Source organism: Lepidochelys olivacea (assembly GCF_965140295.1).
Source record: "Lepidochelys olivacea isolate rLepOli2 genome assembly, chromosome: 9".
NCBI classification, from domain to species: domain Eukaryota; kingdom Metazoa; phylum Chordata; order Testudines; family Cheloniidae; genus Lepidochelys; species Lepidochelys olivacea.
Genome location: NC_140419.1, coordinates 64,867,406 through 64,892,552, shown reverse-complemented (window position 1 = coordinate 64,892,552; position 25,147 = coordinate 64,867,406). Strand labels below are relative to the sequence as shown.

General features: G+C 48.6%; 1 protein-coding gene across 5 annotated transcripts; it reads right to left on the bottom strand.

The window, feature by feature from the left end:
• Positions 1 to 15,535: 15,535 nt before the first annotated feature.
• RAB9B (RAB9B, member RAS oncogene family) lies at positions 15,536 to 24,722 on the bottom strand. 5 transcript variants are annotated; one of them, XM_084639526.1, is made up of 3 exons: positions 24,625 to 24,712; positions 20,947 to 21,016; positions 15,536 to 19,152 (listed from the first exon to the last, which is right to left on the bottom strand). In XM_084639526.1, the coding sequence occupies exon 3, from the start codon at positions 19,114 to 19,116 to the stop codon at positions 18,511 to 18,513; it is 606 nt and encodes a 201-aa protein (XP_084495652.1). In that variant the 5' UTR covers positions 19,117 to 19,152; positions 20,947 to 21,016; positions 24,625 to 24,712; the 3' UTR covers positions 15,536 to 18,510. The 5 variants fall into 5 exon arrangements, with proteins under 5 accessions (XP_084495652.1, XP_084495653.1, XP_084495651.1 ...); XM_084639527.1 differs by having other exon boundaries at positions 24,652 to 24,703; XM_084639525.1 differs by lacking the exon at positions 20,947 to 21,016 and having other exon boundaries at positions 24,652 to 24,722.
• Between the last annotated feature and the right edge of the window lie 425 nt (positions 24,723 to 25,147).

Below are 25,147 nucleotides of genomic sequence, written 5' to 3'. Positions count from 1 at the left end.
ACACAGGCTGGGGGCTGCTCTCGGGCCCCCGCTCCATCCTGGGCAGTTGGACGGTCCACAGCTCCCCATAGCTGCCCAGACTCCTGGGGCTGTTCTTACCCGGGCCAGGCTCCAGCTTGTGGGGTGAGCCTCGGGGGGAAGAGGAAGGGCAGGGCTGGCTGCCCATGGTGAAAAATGGACAGGCCAGATCTGTCTACATTCAAAAGTGAGAAGGTCATGATCCCTTGGCCCTCCTCCCCATTCCGGTATCCCTGCCCTTAGGTCCTAGCTATGGCTTCAAACTGAAATTTTAAATTTAGTATCAACATGGTCCCAACTAAACTGAGTTCTCAGACAGCTGGACCAGCCCTGGTGGCTCACACCAAAATATATTAGAAATAGAGGTGAACAAACAATTTGCAGTAAACAATGTATTAATCAGAGTTAGTCCTTTATTTTCCTGCTCACAAGCCACCCAGGAACAGAGCGTGATTTCCATGGACATGATTGAAACTATTTGACAGACATTTTGTGAGAACCTATTTCAAGTGTCCAGGGTTCAGCAGTGAGTGTACACGTAATTGCCTCCACTCAAGGCAATCGCTGGGTGATGCGCAATGGCCGGTGGCAGGCAGGAGAGCAGCCTCAATTATTATCATGGTCACTTCTCGCCTTAACCATCTCTGACGCTCACACCGTGGCTAGCTCACTGGCTCTCTTTGCCACAAGGATTTGAACTTTGCAGGCAGTATTGGCTGGACACTAGGTCACATGATGAATTTCTGCCTTGGCTAGGTGAGTGTTACCCTTAGAATCAGGTTTCCAGTGCAGCTACTCAAAATTACCAAGTCAAGAGTCTGGTTCCTGCAATTTTTCACTGTAAATGTCCCATTTCTGGGCACACGCCTGCCAGGAAACACGCGCACTAGATCTTTTGCAGAAAGAGACCACAGAAGGGGAGTGAATTCACTTATGCCCTCGGAGGAATGGCTGGGGAGACTGTTTTGGAGTATTCGTCCAGAATGAGTAGCCAAATGAACTCAGGACTTGATGCAGCTCCAGAATGAGTGGCCAAGTGAGCTCAGGACTTGATGCAGCTCCACCTGATGAAAATGGGAGGCTTTGGGTAGGCCTAGAAGGCTGTGAGTGCTCCACCATCACCTCCAGCTTTTAGCTAGCTAACTTGGGTCCCAGACCAGCGAAACTGCTTCAGCACGAGCTGTGCAAACCATCCAGAACTCTGGGCACCGACTCCAGGTGCTCGCCCATACCCCGGATTGCAGGCTAGACATACCCTTAAATAGTAAGACATTAAGAATGTTTTGCCTCAATGCTTCTTGGACCCTTTTGAAGGCTGATATTCATCTCAGCACAGAGGTCCTATATAAGGCCATCCCCACCATGTAAGCCTTTAACCCAGGGCTGAACGATGCAAGGGCAAGGGTAGCTTTCACCGTAAGTGCTTTGTGCTTCCTCCATCCTTAAGCTCGTGTTCCTCCCTGTCCTTTGACGCTGCTCTCCGCACTGTGAGTCCTGGCTTGCAGAAACCCATGGGTCACCACAGTGCATCAATTGAGCCTATTGTCCTCTGCTCTCCTACAGGCTATCACCCTCCTTTCTTTGTGCTGAAAGAGCTCTGTGTGTGCTCAGATCGGCCAGCACCCAAGAACGAGCCACATAAACAAGAAACAGGCTCTCACTGCTGAAGTGGATTGCTTTTCCTAGCAGCAGGGTCAGGGCCGGGTGCAGCAGTGCACAGGGTAGTGTGTGGAAGCTGAGGGTTCATCCAGAATCCAGATTCAATTCACTGCTTCACAGAGCGAGGAGGTACTCCCTGGGGAGCATGGCTGGGATGTGATTGCAGGGAGGGAAGCGTGAAGGAGGCCAGGAATGAATGGCACAGACACTAAAAGGCCCTCCTGCCTGGGGGAGGATGGCTACTCCAGGTCAATAATAATGAAGCCGTGTGGCCTCACCCGCAACACCTTTGTTTAAAGAAGTCACTGTTCAGCAATGATGGCTTCACTGTGCTGTGTCCCCAGCATGCTGCATGCGACGCTCACGTGGCAGCCCAAAGCTGTCACGGTCAATGAGCGTTGTGAGTGCTCAGCACCCCTCAGGGTCAGGCCTTCTGTGAGTAGTGAGTGGGGGCATGTTCTGATGCACTACAAGCAGCCCAGCCAGTTGATTTGGCCTCAACACCAGCGCCACCATAGTAGTGAATTGCAAGAGCGCCAAGGATTGATGGCAGGTGACAGTGTAGCGCCATCAAGACATGCTGCATCGCTCTCTGCTAAGGTGGTGGGTATATTTTGCTCTTGACAGCTGTCCTGGTGGAAGAGACACCGTGCTACTAGCCGTTCAGCAACAGCCACATCTCCCTGGTGCTCAGGCGACTCCCATGCAGAGTTTCTTAGTATGGTTTCTGCAGGTGTGATGGGGGTATTCACCCCACACTGCCCCTGAAGGGGTTAAGGTTGCTCAGAACAGCTATGGCTCGAAGGCGCAATTAAGTTACTTTAATGAATTCCCCCAGCCAGTGGGATTGGTTGGAATTTTTCCCCTCCAAGTTTTTTTTTTTTTTGGACAGATGGTAGCATTTTTGACAAATTGAAAATTTCAGCCAACAAAACTTTTTTTGTCAGTGGAAAAAAAACCAGGTGGGTTGTTTTGTTTTGTTTTTTCCCTGTTGCTGAAAACACAATAATAATAATAAAAATGATGGGAGAGTTTTGACCAAGCGTCTGTACTAAAATTGAAAAAAAAGTGTTAATTGAAATTTTTTACAGGGGGTGCAGGTGGGGGGGGGGGTGAAATAGTTCCTGGCCAACTGTACACTGAACAAACCAGTGAAATACTGGTACAAATTGCATGCCTTGGGCTTCAGCTGTGTGCTGTATTGACACCTGCAAAGTGTGTGGCAAACTAATGGTAGGAACTTGCATACTTTTTTGTGCCAAGCCTCTACTTCCATCGCTGACTCCCCTAGATTAACCCTGTTCCCCTCCTCCCCAAAACATGGAGGAAAGTGCAACACCTATGCTACTCAGGTAATTCTTCAATAAAGATAAAGGGGAGTGGGCCGATTTCCAGGCTGTTACACTGATGAAAATCTGGCTGAGCTCCTTTAATTGCAATGGAGTCTCTGTGACTTCACATTTGGCTGAGTGGCCAGAGAGAGCACAGATAATATACAAAGTTTTCATTAACATAAGGCTCTGACTCTGGGGTCTGTATACTTAGCAGCTGCCTACCAGAGCTTGGGCAGAGGGGCAGAACTTCAATCAGCATTTACAGCAAAATCAATTATCACTTAAGCTACTGGTTGTCTTGAGAGACAAGAGGAGCTGTGTGTACAGAATGATTCTAGAAATCTATAGCAAGGCAAGATAGCCATTGCACCTTGGGGTCTCTGCTTCTGCCCCTGGCTGGCAGAGGGGTACCGGACAGAGACACCTGGCTCAGATTCTCCTCGGGTTTATGCTATTGCTTCTGCTAGAGATAACTGGGGACAAACAGCAATGTGAAATTCGCTGCTGGGGGCTATTTCACTACATGGTTACAATAAAGATAGAAGGGAGAGCCAAGCAGGAAATCTTCCGGTCAGTCTGCTCAGTTCTTCCCTGGCTGGGGTAAGGAAGATGGCTGCGTTGCATCTAGCAGGTGTTTGTTTCATCCTTAGGCTATTGACTGAGGAAGGGGGTAGACACAACTCTGAGGGAGTTTGGAGGGCTTTATTCTTCTTGCCCTGGTTGTGATATAGATTGTTGCAGAGGTGGGGGGGGCCTGCTCAAACTCTTCTTAGAACTAGCTCCTGCGAAGAAGTGGGTGTTCCTATCCACTGCTTTGGAATGATTTACCATGGCTCTAAGGCAGTGGTTTTCAAACTGTGGGTCATGACCCAATACTAGGTCACAGAATGGAAGGCACTGGATAGCGGTGGCTCTGGTCAGTACCACCGACCAGGCCGTTAAAAGTCCTGTTGGCGGTGCTGCCCAACTAAGGCAGGCTAGTCCCTACCTGTTCTGACACCGTGCTGTGCTCGAAGTGGCCAGCAGGAGGTCCAGCTCCTAGGTGGGGGGGGGCCACACAGCTCCGCGTGCTGTACCCGCCCTGAGCACTGGCTCCGCACTCTCATTGTCCAGGAACTGGCCAATGGGAGCTGGGGGGGGGCAATGCCTGTGGGTGAGAGCCGCACAGAGCCGCTTGTAGACCTCTGCCTAGGAGCCGGACCTGCTGCTGGCTGCTTCCAGGGCACAGCGTGGTCCACGCTGCCAGGACAGAAGCCTGCCTCTGCACCCTGGATGCACCGCTGACTGGGAGCCGCTGGAGGTAAGCCCACGCCCCAACCCCGTGCCCCAATCCCCTGCCCCAGCCGCGAGTCCCCCCTCAAACCCAGAGCCCCTTGCTCTACCCCAAACCCCTCATCCTCAGCCCCACCCCAGAGCCTGCACCCCAGCCCAGAGCCCTGACCCCCTCTTGCACCCCAACCCCCTGCCCCAGCCCAGAGCCCCCTCCCACACTCTGAGCTCCTCATTCCCAGCTCCTCCTCACAGACCTCACCCCTACACCCCAACCCTCTGCCCCAGCCCTGAGCCCCTTCCATACCCCAAAGCCCTCATCCCCAGCTCCGTTGGGTCACGGGCATCAACAATTTTCTTCAACTGGGTTGCCAGAAAAAAAGTTTGAAAACCACTACTCAAAGGAAGGAAGGTATTACTGATTCCTAGTCTTCAGTCTCCGCCTTGTGGCTGAAATCAGCAGTGCCATCATCCTTGTCCAAAGCAATGGGTCACCCCCATCCTCAGGAGCTTCCTCTTGGCATAGTGCTTTGAACTTGTGCAGCATTCTTTCACCAGACAAGTTCTCACCCTACAGCTGTCAGCTAAGTATGAGTAAGTCCATTTCCCACACCTTAGAGCACAGTCACCAAAAGCAATGAGAGAAAAATAGGTGCAGTTGACAGTGTCAGCATCCCATTAGTTAAAAAAATGCACAAAATAGATCACATGGGGCTAAATATTTCCCTGAACAAAAGTATTCTGAGTACACAGTTGTATCATCAATTGTATTTAGAAGCTTTCTGCTACTGTTTCTATGAGTTATGGCCCTTTTTGTGTGTTTGTGATTTCTTTGGATTGGACGCCTGATAATGTTTAAACATTTTGTGGTACAGAAACACTGCACCACTTCCAGCATCTACACCCACCCTGGTGATGACCTAACAGGTGGTAGCAATAATTTTTTTCTAGCTGATGGGTTACCCCTTAGTGCCCAAAATGGGTCCAAGCTGTCACACTACTATTACAAATTAGCTTTTGCCTAGTTTAATACACACCAACGCTTCAGAAAAGCTGGCGGCACATCAGCTGTGGGTATAACAGAGCATACAAGTAAAGAGCAGAGCAGGAAGGCAGGCATGCAACTTGATGGGCTTCTCAGCTGAAAAGTGGACAGGAGAAAGAACATAACCCCCTAGGAATGCTCTGGTTTTCATCAGCAGTCCAAGGAGTGGAATTGTGGATGGGCATTCCAACTGTGTCTACTGAATATCTCCTTCCACCCTCCAATACACCCATCTGGTTTCTACTGATGTACCCAAGGGTAGAAGTTGACCCTAAGATCCAATTATCAAGATGCTCAATGATGGGGAAGGACAAGGAATTTGAAGTCCTTGCAGAAAGGATTCAATAAAGCTAAACCAAATATTTCTACAGCAATGTGTGCATGGTGCTTTACAGACAATTAAAAACAGGGACTGTGGCCCAGATCCTCAAAGATCTTTAGGTGTCTAACTCCCACTGAAATCATTGAATCACTGAATCATAGAAATATAGGACTGAAGGGACCTCAATAGGTCGTTTAGTCCAGTCCCCTGCACTCATGGCAGGATTAAGTAATAACTAGACCATTCCTGACAGCTGTTTGTCTAATCTGCTCTTAAAAATCTCCAGTGATGGATATTCCACAACCTCCCTAGATAATTTGTTCCAGTGCTTAACTACCCTTAAAGTTGGGAAGTTTTCCATAATATCTAACCAAATTCTCCCTTGCTGCAATTTAAGCCCATTTCATTAGGCCTGCCAACTTGAAGACATCTAACTTGCCTACGCAATTCTTAACTTGTTCTTTTCCTACTTTAGCCTCAGAGCCTACCCCATTTACATGAATGTAAACTATGTTAGTTATCCAATCACTGCTAACTTTTCTGGTGAAAACTGAAACAAAAAATGCATTTAACATTCAGACATTGCTGCATTTTCTGTCATTGTTTTCACTCCTCATTGAGTAATGGGCCTACCCTGTCCTTGGTTTTCTCCTTGCTTCTCATTTATTTGTAAAATGTTTTCTTATTACTCTTTATGTCCCAAGCTACTTCAATCTCATTTTGTGCCTTGACCTTTCTTTGGGCTAGGCTACACTTGCAGATGTAGAGCGCTGTGAGGTAAACCCACCTTCATAGAGCGCAGCAGGGAAAGCACTGCAGCCTGTCCACACTGACAGCTGACAGCACACTGGCGTGGCCACATTTGCAGCACTTGCAGCGGGATTGGGAGCAGTGCATTATGGGCAGCTATCTCACAGAGCACCTCTTCCCATTCTGGCGCTGTGGCTTGTGGGAAGGTGGTGGGAGGTGTGGGGCACTCTGGGTCCTGTCCCAATGCGCTGTGATGCATCAGTTCGCATCCCAGCATTCCCTGTGCTTCCGTCCACATTTGGCGCCATCTTTCAACATTTTTTGTACTGCGCACTCTGTCTTCCCTTTCGGTCTGTGGGAATGGAGCCCAAACTGCTGAGGAATATGCTGATGAGTCTCGCCAGCACGTCACGTTTGGCAGTCGAGTTATTCCTTAAGATCCAAAGTGACAGTGTGGCCTTCGACAATGATATCGACGCTAGTAACGCATACGACTCGAGTTTGCTTGTGGCACTCATGGACATGCTCACCACTGTGGAATGCCACTTTTGGGCTCGGGAAATAAGCACCAAGTGGTGGGATCACATCGTCATGCAAGTCTGGGATGACAGACAGTGGCTGCAGAACTTTCGGATGAGAAAAGCCATTTTCATGGAACTGTGTGAGGAGCTCGCCCCCTCCCTGCGGCGCAAGGACACGAGATTGAGGGCTGCCCTGATGGTGGAGAAGCGGGTGGCTATTGCAATCTGGAAACTTGCAACTCCAGACAGCTACCGATCGGTCACTAACCAGTTTGGAGTGGAAAAGTCGACCGCTGGAATTGTGTTGATGCAAGTTTGCAGGGCCATTAATCGCATCCTGCTCAGAAGAACCGAGACTCTGGGTAACATGCATGACATTGTGGAGGTTTTGCACAAATGGGTTTCCTTAACTGTGGAGGGGCAAGAGATGACACACATATTCCAATTCTGGCACCAGCCTCCGAGTACGTTAATTGGAAGAGCTATTTCTCTATGGTTTTCCAGGCGTTTGTGGATCACCGTGAGCGTTTCAGAGACATTACCACAGGCTGGCCTGGAAAGGTGCATGACGCACACATCTTTTGGAACACAGGCCTGTTCAGGAAGCTGCAAGCCGGGACTTTTTTCCTAGACCAGAAGATCACTGTAAGGGAAGTTGAAATGCCCATTGTGATCCTTGGAGACCCCGCTTACCCTTTAATGCCATGGCTTATGAAACCCTACACAGGGAACCTTGACAGCAGCAAGGAGAGGTTCAACAACAGGCTGACCCAGTGCAGAATGACTGTGGAGTGTGCTTTTGGCGTTTAAAGGGCCGCTGGCGCTCTCTGTATGGGAAGCTGGACTGGCCGATGACAGCATCCCTGCCATTATATCCGCGTGCTGTACCCGCCATAACATTTGTGAAGGGAAGGGTGAACGATTCACTCAGGCATGGAACTCAGAGGTTCAACACCTGGAGGCTGACTTTGAACAGCCACAGAGCAGGGCTATTAGAGGGGCCCAGCACGGGGCTGCAAGGATTAGGGATGCCTTGAGGGAGCAATTTGAGGCTGAAAGCCACCAGTAATGTCTGGTGCCCTGCACGGGAGTGAAGTGCAGTGGTTCCAATGTTAGTAGGAATCTGTGTTTGCTGTGCTGACTTGCAGTGCCTGTTTCTTTCCTGGGCTAAGGTATCTTTTACTTTATGCAATAATAAAGAATGTTTTCAAAACCAAAAAATCCATTTATTGAAAAGAAAAACAACTGCTTGGGAAACAGAAAGGGCAAGGGGGTGGGGTGGGGAACGGTAAAAGTCACAGATTTGCATATGTCCTGTCTGGAGTGCTGTGCAATGAGTGCTGCACTTCAGGATGGCTATACGGCATGGTGATGGGGGTTGAGTGCAGTGGGTAAGGGCTGTAATTTTCAGGGCTGGGTGGTGAAGCTATAGGTGTTGGAGGCAGCTGGTGGCAGTAAGAACCCAGATGTTGGGGAAAGTGGGTTGGAGGTGACATGGGGGCACAAGGGAAAGCGTTTTGGGACAAGGGCTGTGGGGAGCGGTAGTGCACCACCTGCATGGTTATGAGCACCTGGATAAAGTTTGCTTGGCACTCCATTAGGCTTATCAACCAATCCGTGCTTTGGTGCCGGTGATCCGCATTCTGCTGGCGGATCCTCCTTTCACTGTCCCGCCACTCCTGCATTTTTCAATTTTCATTATTTGAATGCTGCATGACTTCATGAAACATGTCTTCCTTGCTTTTACGTGGCCTCTTTCTGATTCTTTGGAGTCTTTTGGCCAGTGATAACATGGACGGCTGAGATCTCAAGGTTGCATCTGTAAAGGCAAAATGTAACACTTAACAGAGGCAGCGTTGTTCACACCAGACAGAGCAATGATTCCCCTGTACTTAACGGCAAGCCCAGTCTACACAAAAGCATAATTTGCCTGCCCCAAAGCGAGCGCACATAACCCACGGGAGCCCCAAAATGGTGAATAAGCACAGGCTCAAGCATGACCGATTGTTTCACTGCTGTACTGTCCTCTGGGTTTCTGTGCCTTGGGGAGAGCCAACAGCAGCAGGGGGCCCCTATACTGAACACTGTCTCCACATTTTCCACAGGAGTTCGTCCTGGAAGATATCTTGCTGCTGAGGGTGACCTGGGAAGCAAGGGAGGGTCTTCTACTGTAATTCAGCTTCCTCCCTGGCCCATATGCAGCTTGCCTGTGTGCAGCAATGGTTCCCCCGCTCCTCACGACACAGTGACGCGGACACGTTAGCCTGACTGGGACAAGGATCACAGTGGCTCTCCCGAGAAACCTGCGCAAGTGCATTGCCCAAGTTCTGGCTGAGACCTTTGAAGAGATCACTGAGGCCGATTACCACGATGAGAGAGAACACATCAACGCCCTATTCCGCATCTAGGCCTAACCCTCCTGGCCCCAAGAGCCCACACCAAATAACCTCCTTCCCAAAATAAAAGCCGCTTACCAGGAACCTCCTCTAGTTTTGTCCTTCCCCAAGCACCAGCCGCCGCAACTGGCTACCTTCCTCCTGGCTTGAGAACAGCTCCTGGCTGCATGCATCTAGGGATTCCGGGGTGTCTTCCTCTGCCTCAGCACCCTCACTCCCGCTTTGCTCCTCCTTCTCCTCCTGCCTTGTTGAACTGGGCTCTGAAGTGTCCATGGTGGTACTCGGAGTGGAGGTGGGGTCGGCCCCAAGTATTGCGTCCAGCTCTTTGTAGAAACGGCAGGTCGCAGGGGCAGCACCAGAGCGGCTGTTTGCCTCAGAGGCTTTGCGGTAGGCATTCCACAGCTCCTTCACTTTAACCCTGCACTGCTGTGCATCCTAGTCATGGCCCCTTTCCAGCATGGCCCTTGATATCTGCCCGAAGGTATCGTAATTCCTACGGCTGGAGCGCAGCTGGAACTGGACAACTTCCTCCCCCCAAACACTGAAGAGGTCCAGCACCTCACCATTGCTCCATACTGGGGCTTGCCCGGCATGTGGAGGCATGGTCACCCGGAAAGATTCACTGAGAGCACTCCACGCCTGGCTGAGCAAACAGGAAGGAGATTTTCAAAATTCCCAGAGAATTTAAAGGGCGGGTCTGATGGTTGGTCATCTGAGGGCAGGGCAGTAGAGTTCAAAGTGATGACCAGAGTGGCTAGAACAGGCATTGTGGGACACCTCTGGAGGCCGATCAGAGCGCAATATAGGGCCAGGGTGTCCACACTGGCACCGCAGCGCTCCAGCGGGGGCGCAGCAAACATTATTCCACTCGCTGAGGTGGAGTACCAGCAGCGTTGTAGCCGCGGAGTCAGAGCACTCTACCTGCCTTGCCAGTGTAGATGGGGAGTGAGGTACAGTGCTCTGGGTGGCTTTATTGCGCTGTAACTCGCAAGTGTAGCCAAGGCCTTTGTCCCTACATGCTTGCTTCAGCCACGGTGGTCGTTTACCATACTTCCTATCTTTCGTACTCATTAGGACCGTTTGTTCTTGTGCCCTTAATAAAGTTTCTTTAAAAAACTGCCAGCTGTCCTGAACTCTTTTTTCTCTTACAGTTGCTTCCCACAGGCTCTTACCTACCAATTCTGAATTTACTAAAGTCTGCCTTCTTGAAGTCCATTGTCTTTATTCTGCTGTTTTCTCTCCCACCATTCCTTAGAATCATGAACTCTACCATTTCACAATCACTTTCATCCAAGCTGCCTTCCACTTTTAAATTCTCAACCTGTCTCTATTTACAAGAATCAAATCCAGAATAGCCTCTCCCCTTGTTGCTTTTTCTCCACCCTTTGTAATAAAAAGTTGTCTCCAAAGCATTCCAAGAACTTGTTGGATAATCTGTGCCCTGCTGTATTTCCCGCCCCTGCCCCCAAACAGATGCCTGTGTAGTTGAAGTCCCACATCACCACCAAGGCCTGTGTTTTGCATGATTATTAGTTGTTTAAAAAAAAGCTTCATCCACCTCTTCTTCCTAGTTGGGTGTGTGACGTTACACTCCATATGCTTTAAAAAAATAGGTTTATAAATGTGAATATGATGTAACTGGAATATGCTTTATGCAAAAGGTCTTTTGTAAGGTATCATTACAAAGCTTATGTTCTACTGAATGTGTTCATCCTATTTGTATGTATGTATCATTCTTGTATCTAAAACTAGAAATATGAAGTATTACTCTGAGGTCCTATTGTAATTATGCAAAGTGTGGGCCATTAATGGTGGCTTGGAATCTTGATGGCTCCCATTAACCAGGACAATTTGTTGTGAATGGCTCTGTTTACTTGCAAAACTTGCTGGGTATGTGCCAGCCAGCCTTGGAAGAATGGAGACTAGGGGTCTCACAGGACATGTGACCATGTCACATGATACTGAAATCCATCTTAAACCTGGTGCTTTTCCATTTAGAAGAAGGGGTGGGAACTCAAAGAGAGACAAAGGAATCCCATCTTGTGCCAAAGCTATAAAAGGGGGTGGAACAGAACAAAGGAGTCCCAGTCATGTGGAATCCCCTGCTTTTCATCTAAGATGCCTGCTGGAACTGACAAGGTCTGTACCAGGGGAAAGGATTGGGCCCAGACTAGGAAGGAGTCAAGTATTGAAAGAAGCTTATTGGAACATCTCGGAGGGTGAGATTTTCCTGTATTCAGTTTCTTAATGTATTAAGCTTAGACTTAAAAAGAAAAGGAGTATTTGTGGCACCTTAGAGACTAACAAATGTATTTGAGCATAAGCTTTCGTGAGCTACAGCTCACTTCATCGGATGCATTCAGTGGAAAATACAGTGAGGAGATTTTATATACACAGAGACCATGAAACAATGGGTGTTACCATACACACTGTAACGAGAGTGATCAGGTAAGGTGAGCTATTACCAGCGGGGGGGGGGAAGGGGAACACTTCAATCTCTCTGGTCACTCGATTACAGACCTAAAAGTCGCAATTCTTCAACAAAAAAACTTCAAAAACAGACTCCAATGAGAGACTGCTGAATTGGAATTAATTTGCAAACTGGACACCATTAAATTAGGCTTGAATAAAGACTGGGAGTGGATGTGATCTTACACAAAGTAAAACTATTTCCCCATGTTTATTTCCCCATCCCTACTGTTCCTCACACGTTCTTGTCAACTGCTGGAAATGGCCCACCTTGATTATCACTACAAAAGGGGGGTTTTTTTTGCTTTTTTTCCTCTCCTGCTGGTAATAGCTCACCTTACCTGACCACTGTCGTTACAGTGTGTATAGTAACACCCATTGTTTCATGTTCTCTGTGTATATAAATCTCCCCACTGTATTTTCCACTGAATGCATCCGATGAAGTGAGCTGTAGCTCACGAAAGCTTATGCTCAAATACATTTGTTAGTCTCTAAGGTGCCACAAGTACTCCTTTTCTTTTACAGATACAGTCTAACAAGGCTGCTACTCTGAAACCTAAGCTTAGACTTGTGTTTTGTTTTATTTTGCTTGGTAACTTACTTTGTTCTGTCTGTTATTACTTAAAACCACTTAAATCCTACTTTTTATACTTAATAAAATCACTTTTGTTTATTAATTAACCCAGAGTAAGTGATTAATTCCTGGGGGAGCAAACAGCTGTGCGTATCTCTCTATCAGTGTTATAGAGGGCGGACAATTTATCAGTTTACCCTGTATAAGCTTTATACAGAGTAAAACAGATTTATTTGGAGTTTGGATCCCATTGGGAGCTGGGTGCTGAAGATAGGTGACCAGCTGAGCAGTTTTTTGTTAAAGTCTGCAGCTTTGGGGGCGTGGATCAGACCTAGGTCTGTGTTTGCAGCTAACTAGCATGTCTGGCTCAACAAGGCAGGGTTCTGGAGTCCCAAGATGGCAGGAAAAACAGGCTCAGAGGTAATCTCAGCACATCAGGTAACAATCCCAAGAGGGTCTCTGTGACTGAACCCCATCACAGGGTGGTCTATAGTAGACCCCTACCATGACATCCCCCTTGTATTTTACCCCCTTTATCCTCACCCAGAGACTTTTAACAGGTCTGCCTCCCACTTCTACCTCAACCTCAGTGCAGACACAGACATCTTTGATATATAAGACATCTCCTTCCCTTTTTCCCCCGTGTCTTTCCTAGATCACTATACTAATTATGTTGTAGCTGTGATTATTCATTAGAATTTCTAGTTCTTCCTGTTTATTCCCCATACTTCTTGCATTAGCATACAGACACCTAAAATGGTCATTAGATTTTGCCTCTATATTCCCTCATCTCTCCCCGCTGCAATTGCCCATGTTTCCCCCCAGATCACTCCCACCCAGGAATGATTCAAATGCCGTGCACTTGATTAGCAGAGCTAGCGCACATCAATCAGCATATGTTCAGGTGCCCCACCCCACTGCTGCTTTGCATCCATGTTGCTCCTGCAGCTGCTCCTAGGACCCTCCTGCTGGCTGTGCAGAGTGGGGACAGAGGAGGTACTGTGTCAGTTTCCCCACTTCCCCCAATCCCATCTCCACATAGCAGGGGAGAGGGGCAAGGCTCAGGAGGCGGAGCAGGAGAGAGCTGCTGGGGTCTGAGGTCTGAACTGGCTTTCTGGGTGAGTGTCTTAAAGAGACAGCACACAGTCTGAGACTTCCCCAGCAGCCAGCTTATACAATTGAAAAGGAGTACTTGTGCCACTAACATGGCTGCTACTCTGAAACTCATTCAGTTGGTGTCTCTCTCTCTCTCACACACACACACTCCCCCCTGCCCTTCTCCCTTGCCTATGTACCCCAGCTCCACAGAGCAGGGGAGGGTGAGACAGGGCTCAGGACAGAGCAGGAGAGCTTTCAGTGAGTGCCTTAAAGAGACAGCACCCAGCATCTCTCAGGAACTTCCCCAGCAGCCAGCACCCATATTATTCCTGTCTCTCTCTCACACACACACACAATCTCTGTCTCTCTCTTTCACACTCACCTACCACCACATACTTGTATTATTATTACTTCTTGGTACGTCCTGCAATGCACATATATTCTGTAATTTTATTCTTTCAAAGTGTGTTATTTTACTGGTCTATGCATTTCATAATTTTTATTTCTCTTACACTTAAATTTAATTCTTTGAGTAGTGAGTTCTAAAATGCCTAACCTGTCCTGGCTGGAGTAATTAACCCTATGTTAACTTTTTAAAAATATATATCTAGGTTTTTTGTTTCTGCTGGTGGCACACATCCGCACATACCTCGGTGCACACAAGATTTATTCCGCACATGGGTGGAAAAAAATTAGAGGGAATATTTAAAGTCTAGTTAACCGAGGTTCCAGACCAGCCAAACCATGTCTGAAATGAGTTTAGCTCCAACTTAATTAGAACACAGTTCGATGGCCAGTCCTGAAGAAACCCAAATGGCTACCAGAAGCATATGCTTTCCTCATTTTCAGACAAGGGGTCATACAGGGAACACTGCCATCAGATGGAGCTGATAGGCTCACATCCAGCTGCTGTCCACCCTCCTTCCATATGAACTTTGACAGAGACTAATGCTTTATACACACAGCCTTTAGCCAAAGAACTTCACAGCTCTTTCCAAAGATGGCTGAAGTATCATTTCCTTAATTTTACAGATTGGGAAACAGGCACAGGAAGATCAAGCAGCTGACCCATCACTAGTGCTGGAAGCAGCCCCTCCTCCAACCACTAACCCATGCCATTGCTGGGTACAGGGAAGCAGTGAGCTGTCTATAACTATTCGCTTAGACTAGAATGCATAAATAATGTTGGCCCTTACAGTCGCAATGGAAGCTAAAATAAAAATCAAAGTGAGAGAATACTGGATTCATGAAGTTCGAATGGATATTTTAGGCAAATGTTGGAAATTGATAATAAAGCCTTCTTAGAAACTGCACTGCTTCTGTTTGACAATTACTGGGAATTTCTCTTATCACATCCTCTGATGCCTGCATGAAAACAGGCTCTTTGGATACTATTAACACTTCCTCTGCCCCTAAAATGAAGTCCCATTCTTCTGGCTGTGGCATCGGCATCATATCCACTGAAACCATTTGCAATGTGATAAGCAATCAGACTCTGTAACAGGACACGAGAAGAAACCTACAGGAAAATACATAATGTATAGGCAAACTTGGTCAACTAGAAAGCCTGGCAGAGTTTCCAGGAGCTCTCAGCCATTAAAATGTTTATTTACTCAATCTCCCAAGCTGTAGTCTGGCTTTACAAGGTTTCTGGCTTTGTGGCTAAATCCCTGGTGCTTGAAACTGCCAACTGATGAATGTTTTAAACAGACTGGCACTATCAATGCTCATGTATCATGTTAGGGTCAGATTGTGCCAAGGTGCTATATAGGTACATAAGAAGAGGATGGGGGAAGATGTCCAATCAAGCCTAGATCCTACCAAGTTTGCAGGGCATGATCAGAGTCCTTGCACTTCCCCTAGCTGCTTTTCTTAAACTATGATTCTTCTTAGAAATATTCAACCGCATTGCACACACGACACTTGGACGCCTTGGTTACATTTCCCTGTCAGGTACCCACATCTCAGACCAGACTTTCGGGTGGTGTCAATAGCAGCTCCATTGATTTCAAGAGAACTATGCCGATTTATACCAACTGAAGATAGTGGCCTAATGACCAAAAAGCAGCTGTGCTCTGAATTCACTTTATACATCCATGTTTTATTGGTTAAAATCAAGGTAAACTATCAGTTTTACAACCCCAGTTTCTTTAGCAGCAGCAGCGAGTGTCAAGGAGGGGCCAGCCAAGACAAGCTGTTGGCAATTGACCTTTAATGAAGAATTCACGATCCTGGCTCTCCCAGGAATTGTGCGCGCATTGGTTGAAAATAAATTAAATGAGTACACACAGAAAATACTATACTTTTTTTTAAAAATGGAGTTTACATACATACAGCTTTTTAAAAAATTAACCATATGGTTTGTTAAAAATAAACAAAAGACACTAACACACTCCAGAGTTATACAGACAGCTAGTAAACCTATATGCACAGTTCAAATACGGTGAAGGTTTTCAAGCTTCAGCCATAAGCGTCAACAAGCACCCAAAGTACAGGAGGATACCCTGCTGCGCATTCTCCCTCACACATCACAGCTTGTTCACAGTAATTGTACTGTTTAGTACGCAGGGTTGATGCTCAGACAAATCATGCGATAACTAGGCTGGAAAAGTAGCATGGTCAAAAAGAAAGGGGCGTCACTTAACCTTTGACCTAGCTGGACTAAATACATTAAGGTCCATCACTATGATTTATAAACATTCTAACACCTTCTGCCCCATCCATACTGGATCATCTTAGAAACTGGCTCAGTTGGAATAACTTTTAAACATGGTTCCCAAATTTGTTTACACTAAGTCTTTAACCAGGACTATAGGAGACAGAGTTTGGGTCATAGAATTTCCAGTGGAATTATCAAGTACCATTACAATGAAGGCAAGGCCCTTAGGAACTACAGGGGTGCCAGTGGAGGTCCAAGACCACTAAATAAAAATAGTACAAGCGAAGTGTAACTAGGGAGATGCAGGGCACCCCTGTAAACACCATGGATTCTGATTTTTCAAAAGCATCAAGCACTGCCCCATTTATGTCAATGGGAGTTGCAGGTGCTCAACATCACTAAAATCAGGCTCCACCCTTATAGTACTTTTGCAGCTATCATCACTTCCACATTATTGCCCTGCAGAGAGAGGGCAGACTTATCTTGCATTAATGCAAAGTACACACTCCCCCTGCAGAGCAGGAGCCTGGAGGCAACTGAGACTAACTTCCATTGTCCAGCGCCAAGGTGGAAATCTCTTGGCTTCAACAGACAAAGTGAATGAGACTGCTGTATTTGAGCCATGAGACTTACCATCAAGGCTCACACAGGGGAATGCGGGATCAACTGGGCCCATGATGGCTGCACTCCTCAGCACTGAGATGACTGCAGGGGAGCTCTCCCCGAGACAGGCCTCTCTACAGTTACAGACAGTGTCATCAGAACATAATCTTGGACAAACAGCATAAAATTGCAGAATACATAGTAGCAAGCAAGCACTGATCCCAATGCTACAGATGGATAGCTTGAGACTGGTAGCCACAAACAGGCCGAAGCTCTGGGTTAGCAATGCCCCTGATTTATCTGTAATATGTTTTCTCTATAGAATTTTGATTTTCAGCCATTTTGAGGCTGTCCAGAGCTCCTCCCCACTGACTGGAGCCAGTCAGCTGGCTAAGGAATATTCAATTAGCTGAAATCGCTTCCCTACCACTCAAGTCTATCAACCAGATCACTAAGACTGGAGTAAACTGCAGAGAAAGTTCACTGAACTCTTCACCCTTTTGGAGAAAACAGGACAGTGCAGTGAGACACCTGTTAGGTTTGTGCTCCTCACCATCAATTAACTCCCAGTATCCTGGCTGCTCTTAGGTCCTGCAGAGAGCAGATTTAATTGATTCAGAACTGCAGCATCCAAATTAAAGGAGCTGAGTTGAAGTGGCTTAAGACAGTGACCCTTGGGCTAACAAAGCACAGCCAGAACCAGGGCTGCTAAACCAGTGCACTTATGAAAGAGTGGTTTTACTGGCCACCAGTCATCTGTACTTCTAGGAGTTGTTATTCAGTCCATCCCAACAGTGTAGGAGCCCATAGCTGGAGCCATGATCTGTTGGTAATTACATGGCACTGAGACCTGCGAAAGATTCACACTGAATGTGGAAGACAGTAGACTGTTTCTAAAGCCTTCCTCACAAGCAAGACATTGAGACTACGAGTGAGGTAGGATTTGCCCAGTGTCACTCAAATGGTGAGCAGCTCCATCTAGTGTTGAGCCTCAGAAAAAAACAAGGGCACACAAACTAGGAGGAGGCTAGTCACACTAGGAAAGTAACATCAATATGGAGAAAGTCAGATGTGGGAAAAAAAGTGATCAAGGTAAGCAGCTGTCAAGAATTAAGGCTGCAACAATCAAACATACTCCACTCCCTCATACCGTGTTCTTCAAATCATTGGAGCATTGTTACTTTCCAGTGTGATGCACTCACAGCATCGCTCTTCCACATAGCAAGCTTTTTTTGAGAGGGTCAGAAAGACTAGGGAACATCAGGATACCAGGAGATTAACCTAAGCAACAGAACTATGTCAGTCATTCCTTTACTTGGCATCCTCATGCCAATTCAAGGTTAGTTTTATTATTTGCAGCAAACTGATCAAACCTTACTTTGGCAGTGTACAGTCAAGAGGTGCAGCAGAGGTTAGTGGGCTTAGTACTTTTCAGTTCATTAATGAAATAATTTGGGGAATGTCTAGCGCTCCGCAAGTCTCATTTTGTGGATAGATCTTGGCACAGACCATAATTTGCAACCCTCTCAGATTAACCCTATCCTTAGATCTGTTAGAAAGAAGGAAGGGAGGGGGGAGAACTACTTCCAAATGCACCTAATTAGATCTCTCCCCTAAACCCTTTTCTTCACACCCAAAGACTCCATCTGTTGTTCAGCTAGAAAGGCTGTGACTCCTACAGCCAGTGACCCCACCCATTGTCCTTTCTGTCGGCATACCTCAGCATGCCCAAGAGCCATTGGCACTTGTTCTGTTTAAACACTCAGTCCTTGGGTACAATCCCCAGGTGATTCCTAACAACATGAAGATCCTGATTTGGAACTGCTGTGCAGGTCAATGGTGTGCCCCAACATGCAATGCTCCAGCTGCTCCTCCACAGCCAGTACCTGCCGCACAGCCTCCTCAAAGGCCACTGCCACATTGGTGTCATCCTTGGCACTGGTTTCCAGGTAAGGGTAATTCCCATTTTCCAAACACCATGCTTGGGCCTCTTCAGTGGTCACCTGCCTCTCAAGTTTGTCTATCTTGTTGCCCAGGACCACAAATGGGAAGTGGCCAGGGTCCTTCACATCTGCATAATAGACAAACTCCTTCTGCCAGTTGCCCAGGTTCTCGAAGCTCTGACGGTCATCTACACTAAAGGTCAGCAGGCAGCAGTCTGCTCCTCTGTAAAAGGGGGTTCGCAGGCTCTTGAAACGCTCCTGCCCTGCTGTGTCCCAAATCTGGAGGGTCACAAAACGTCCATCCACTTCCAAATCGCGGTTTAAGAACTCCACTCCTATGGTGTGGAAAGCCTGCGAGTCAAACTTGTTGGTGACATAACGGTTCATGAGGGAACTTTTCCCAACTCCACCGTCCCCCAGGAGAATGACCTTTAAGAGAAGGGACTTTCCAGTCATTGCAGCAGCACAGGAGGGATGCAGGAGTAAGACAACCTACAGATTTAAAGAACAGAACAAACAGCTGCTTGAATAAAGTCCAGTTGATCCAGCAATTAATTTCTCTGCACAGGAACAAAAATTCCAGGTAATAAGCTGAGTTACAGAAGTGTATGACTGACTGAACAGCTACTTGTCCCTATAACCAGAATCACCGGACCTGAAAAAGAAAAGAATTTCTGTCTCTAAGGCCTGGTCTACACTAGAAAATTAAGTCAGCTTAGCTGTGTCGCTCAGGGGTGTGAAATATCCAGACTGGTTAAGCCAACTTAACCCCAAGTGTAAATGTTCTTCCATCTACCTAGCTACCATCTTTCAGGGAGGTGGATTACCTACATCAATGGGAAAACCCCTCCTGTTAATGTAGTTAGCATCTACACGGAAGCACTCAGCCATGCAACTGTATTGCTGAAGCATTTCAAGTGTAGACAAGCCCTAAGACATACCTCAACTGTCCCATCCTCAGGAATGGTCCTGTTTCATTTCAGAAATAAAAAAACATGTGATGGAGGCTACAGAAAGTTATTTACATGAAAAGAAGGAATCACACAGCATTTTAAGTTCTGTGCCCCTCACTGTAGGTCTTTGTCACACATTGCATCTGGGTAGTTTAAGAAATACACCCCAAGAGGAAAGGACAGACTACTGATTTTACAGGAGTACAGCACAGCACCATGAAGAAGATCCAACCACCTCCAACTTTTGCAGTCAATTGAGCTTTAGGCATATCAAAAACAAAGGCAAGTGGTACAAGGAGAAAGTTGCAAAGTTGATTCACACAGTGCCCACACCACAAATGGATGAGGATTTTTCCATCTACCTTTCTCTCTGACAGGATGGATCTGCGATTCAGACCATTTCCCCAAAAGTTTTAAGAGATACTTGGCATTTTTTATAAGATTTCACAATCTATTGTGATCTTGCTCCGGGTCCCTTTCATTTAGGGTATTTCAGAAAAATTGAAGTGTGGTGCTCCAACTTTTAGGGTTTGGCAGGGAAAAAAACTGAATAAAGTACGCCTCTGTCACCTCCTCATCTTTGTCACTAGGTATTCTATTTCCATGATTCAACCATTAGCGCAGCAGTTTCAGGTAGGCTGAATTTCATGTCTCTGACTCAAACCGTTTGGCAGTTTAAGGCCAAAAAGAGCTGATGTTAGTATAAGAGGAGTTAACTTATCTAAAGCACTCTAGGGAAACTGACTGACTCACATTACGCAGTAAGATTGTGTGCTTTCTTTCTGGGGAGTTCCCTGTAGGGCTCTGAAGGTGTTTCTCAATCACAGAGCCCCTGTTTTTGTGCTGTTTTCTGTTTGCAATGCTTTTTTTCTGCCAACAAGACTCGCATGCAGAGCTTGGTACTTTGCCAACTGAGCTTGAGTAGTGTTTTTACTCTACTTCCTTTTTTAAGGCTGTTTTTAAAACAGTTATACAGAACTCTTGATATGATCAACTTTAAGAGTAGGTTCTTCAGAGAAGGGACTTCCTTTATGTTTTTGCAACACCTAATAGACCCAAACAATTCTATTTGACTCACATGAAAATTGCCTATTAAAAATTGCCTATTAAATGATATGCTGTGGCCTTGTGTAAAGTGGCCTGGTGAGGCTCAGCCTAGTTCCTAATGAACAGGTGTCCACGTGCAAGAACCACCAGCACAACAGTTTCACTTGTTTGCATCTTCTGCAGAAAGGTCAAGGACTGAACTGTCCTCTCTTCCCTAGAGATGTTCTACAAATCAGTGTTGAGACAGAGGAGCGAGGGAGGTCTATACTGCTGCTGTCTAATGTACCTTTTCTAGTGATAAAGGACTTCAGTCTCCAGGATTGTCAAGCTGTCACCTTTCGTGATCATTACATTCACTAAAAAACAAAGAACAGTTAATGAGTTATCCACAGCTACACTCAGTCTGCTGCATCTGCATTCAGTTGTAATTCTGAATCAGAGCATAGGACAATAACAGAGTTTTCTTCATTTCTGACCTGGACACTAGTTTCTTCACCATCATAATGGAAAAGGGTAAAGCTAAGGAGAGCTGGCAGAAAGCCAAAGGCAAATGAGCAACAAGTTCTGCAGTAACCCTGTCCCAAAGACACTTCCCTCAGGATAGATAGAGCTGGGAAGTCAATAAATAAGGATTTGCCTGGACAACCCACCCACACACCCCAAAATACGATCAAGGGCTTGAAAATGTACCCAAAACCTACTAGCCAAAGGAACTGAGCCTGTTAGCATAAGGCAGATAAGAAAACTGAGGGCCCTTCACCATGAGGACCATGGGAATGCTCTGCTAAAAGTTGAGCTCCCTGCTAGCCTCAGCTCCTAGAATTCCTGCCAAGAGTCCCTGGATTCTGCTTGGGGTCCTCATTGTTCATATCAGCCTCTGGCAAGTAAACGGCAGATTAATTTAGGACCAGCACTCCCACCCTCTTCTGGGTACTTAGAGGGAGAAATAGCTCATTCCCTCCTGACCCCAGAAGCTCCTGACTTATCATTTAGGAAGGAGAAGGCCTCCACTTCTCTCTGCACTCCAGCAGCCTCTTTTTTATGTTGTTGGTTCTTTGTTTATTTGGTTGGTAGGTTTTGACTTTCTGCCCTAAGAGAAGTTACTCTGCTGTACAGCAAAAACAAGCAGCTCTTCTACATACCAACTGAATGAAACTGAGATTTACCCCAGTTTCTCAGCTGCAGGCAAAGTGAAACTGACCAATGTCTTGTTCATTTCACTTCACTGCTACTCAGCAAAGTCCTAAGAGTACTGAGCAACCTGTCTGCCTAGTTAGGACAACAGCACTGCATGAGTTACTTCTGGAAGGTTACCTTTGCAACCAATGTACCTCCAAAGTGCCCAGATTTTTTTTTAATGAAAGCTTAAATTCTGCAAAAAAAAAAACCAAACCCAAAAACACAGCACAGCTCCCCTATGCCAGATGACCAAGGAAAGCTTCCCACTCACCACTGACAGCTGAAACCCTCCAATCCTCCTCTCTAAATCCCTTGTCGAAAGCGCCTTGACTTCAAGAGCACTTTACCCAGTTCTGCACATGTTGCTGCAAACCCCTCTGGTGAAACAAGCAGTCAGACCTTATATTAATATCCTATCTATAAATGACTTACAGAGGATTAACAAGTGACTGATGGGTGTTTTAATAAATAGTTGGTCAATTGGTATAGATTGCTATAGAGTCCAACAGGTAAATAGGCTGCTTATAAACATGACTTACAGCTATGACCCCTACTGATATGCTTATAACCATCTATAACAAATACAACTCATGTCTGTAACATGCTTGTAAACAATATTAATAATTTAACCCTTTATAAACTATCAATGGAATCTTAATATCATATGTGACTGAACATGCAATGGATGACGCTCTGAAAGAAAAGAGTAAGTTTCCTTAATGCAGGTCACTAGCACTGGTCTATAACTAAGGCATAAGTATGGTACAGCAGAAGGTCTGTGTTTAGGCTACATCTAATTTAGTAAGTCTCTCCCTAGATCCATAAGCCTTGCTCTATCCCCTGCAGCTTCAGAAGAAAGCAAAAAAGGCTTTGTAATGAATGTGTCCAGATTTCTATCACTGGAAGCGGGAGATGAGAGTTAATGCTCAGACCTCAGCATCCCTCACTGCAAGCACCTGGGTTATGCTCCAACATGGGAGACTCAATTCTCCCCCTCTCCCTGCCCCCCGTAACATCACCATGACCACCTTGACACACAGGGCAGAAGCATTGCCAAAGTTCTGGAGCTAAAGGGCCTATGGATGGGGGTCATTCCCCGCCTGCCCAAGCAACAAGCACAGTGCCGGGACCTGCCCAGGGACAGTGAGATCGATTCCCACAGGTCCCAGGATTAAGAGGGTGGGGTGGGGGGCAAAGCATGGGGATCCTCAGGGGGGCCAGGAAGGGCAGTGAGGGGGGTGCCCAGAGGGTAATGAGCCCCAGGGGTGGGGGTAGTGTGGGGGGATGCCTAAGGGGTGCTGGACCCCAGGAGGACAGGGTGGAGGATGCCCAGGGTAATGAGCCCCAGGTGTGGGGGCTCCAGGGGGGCAAGGTGAGGGACACCCAGGGGTATTGTGCTGAGTGGGGGTGCTGGGAGCGGCCTGGCAGGTGCTGTATTGGGGAGAGTTGTTCCAGGGGGTGCTGAGCCCTGGGGGGGGGGGGGGGAAGAGGCTGGGGGCTGCTTTACCAGGTAGGAGGCCCAGTGGTGCTGGGAAGCTGAGTCATGGGAGTCAGGCTGTGGACTAGGGAGGGCAGGCCCCAGGCGGGGAGCAGAGCAGGGGAGGTGCAAGGGGTGCTGGGCTAGGTGGGTCTGGGCCACTAGGGAAGGGGCTGAGGGGGGGGGGAAGGGAGCTGGGTCAGTTGGGCCTTGCTGTGGGAAGTGGGGGGCCCAAGGGTGCTCAGCTGGGGGCAGAAGATTCTGAGGAGGTGGGGGGCCCAAGGGTGCTCAGCTGGGGGCAGAAGATTCTGAGGAGGTGGCTTGGTGGGAAGCAGGGCAAAGGGCTTGGGGAGTGCTAGGCCCTAGGGGGCTGGGGAGGTAGGTCAGTAGGGGGCCCCCAGGCTGCTGGGCCAGGGGGATGCTGGGCCCAAGGAGGGGAGGGGGGCTGGGTTTGTGGGACTCATGGGGTTGCCAGGCTGGGTGGGAGAACCATGGCAGGGGGCACTGACAGTGGATCTGGGATGCTGTGCTGGGTGAAGGGGGGAGCTTGGGGAGGTGGGTTGGTGGGGATGGGGTCAGTGCAGAGGAGGGGCTGTGAGGGCCCCGGCAAGGTGGGTCAGTGAGGGGGCAGGGCAGGAGGGTCAGTAAGGGGCTCTTGGGACCCCAGGGCGGGTGCCAGGAGGGGGCGGAGGACTCTGAAGGGCAGGGCAGGAGGGTTGGTGAGGAATCGGTGCAAGCCCTGGGGGACGGGGGGGGGTGAGGGTTCGGTGGGAGCCCTGGGGGATAGAGAGCTCTGGGGGGCGGGGGGGGGCGGTGAGGGGTCAGTGGGAGCCCTGGGGGGCAGAGGGCTCTGGGGGCAGGGCAGTGGGAGCCCTGAGGGGGGCAAAGCAGGGGGGTAGGTGAGGTCGGTGGGAGCCCTGGGGGGCAGAGGGCTCTGGGGGGCAGGGCAGTGGGAGCCCTGCGGGGGCAGGGCGGGGGGGGGTAGGTGAGGGGTCAGTGGGAGCCTAGGGGGGCAGGGCTGGAGGGGGTCGGTGGGAGCCCGGGGGGGGCAGGGTGGTGGGAGCCCTTGGGGGGGCAGGGCGAGGGGGTGGGTGAGGGGTCGGTGGGAGCCCTTGTGGGGGACAGGGCTCTGGGGGGCAGGGCAGGGCGGGGGGGTAGGTGAGGGGGTCGGTGGGAGCCCTGGGGGGCCGGTGAGGGGCGCTGGGGACCCCGGGGGCAGAGCCAGGCGCTGGTGGTGGGGGCGGGGGGTTGGTTGGTGAGGGAGGGCGGTCAGTGCCCCCCGGCACCCATCCCCGGGCCACCCCTTACCGCAGAGGAGCCGCCGCCGCCTCCTACCTGAGCCGGGGAAGGGGAAGGGCAGCCGCCGGCCGCCCCGCTGCGTACCCCGCCCTGCCCGCCACCGCGCATGCGCCCGCCCGCCGGGCACAGACAGGTTTGCCCCCTCTCGGGCACGCGCCGCGCGCACCGCCAGCCGTGGGCACTGTGTGGGGGCGGGGTTAAGCGCTACCTGTCCCCTTCGACCCCGCCCCTCCCGGCCCCTCACCCTGCCGCGCCCTGCTTTCCCCCTCCCCCTCCTCCCCCCGTCCGAAGGGCAAACGGGGCACCGCGTGGGGCTAGGCCAACCCCCAGCCCAACCATCGCTGTGCCCAAGGCTGCCTGCCCCCCGCCCAGGGCTGGCATCGCCATTCCTCCCTCCACACGCTGCTCTGCACCCCAGGGTTTTGGCAAAGTGCGCGTTTGTCCTTTTCGCTCTTGCCAGCTCATCAAGTTGGCGAGAGCTAACGGGACAAATGCCCACTTTGCCAAAAAAGTCGGGGGGGGGGGTGGATTT

What these genes read in the sequence shown, in the direction of transcription:
- RAB9B (XM_084639525.1), bottom strand. Translation starts at nt 19,116, where the DNA reads ATGACTGGAAAGTCCCTTCTCTTAAAGGTCATTCTCCTGGGGGACGGT.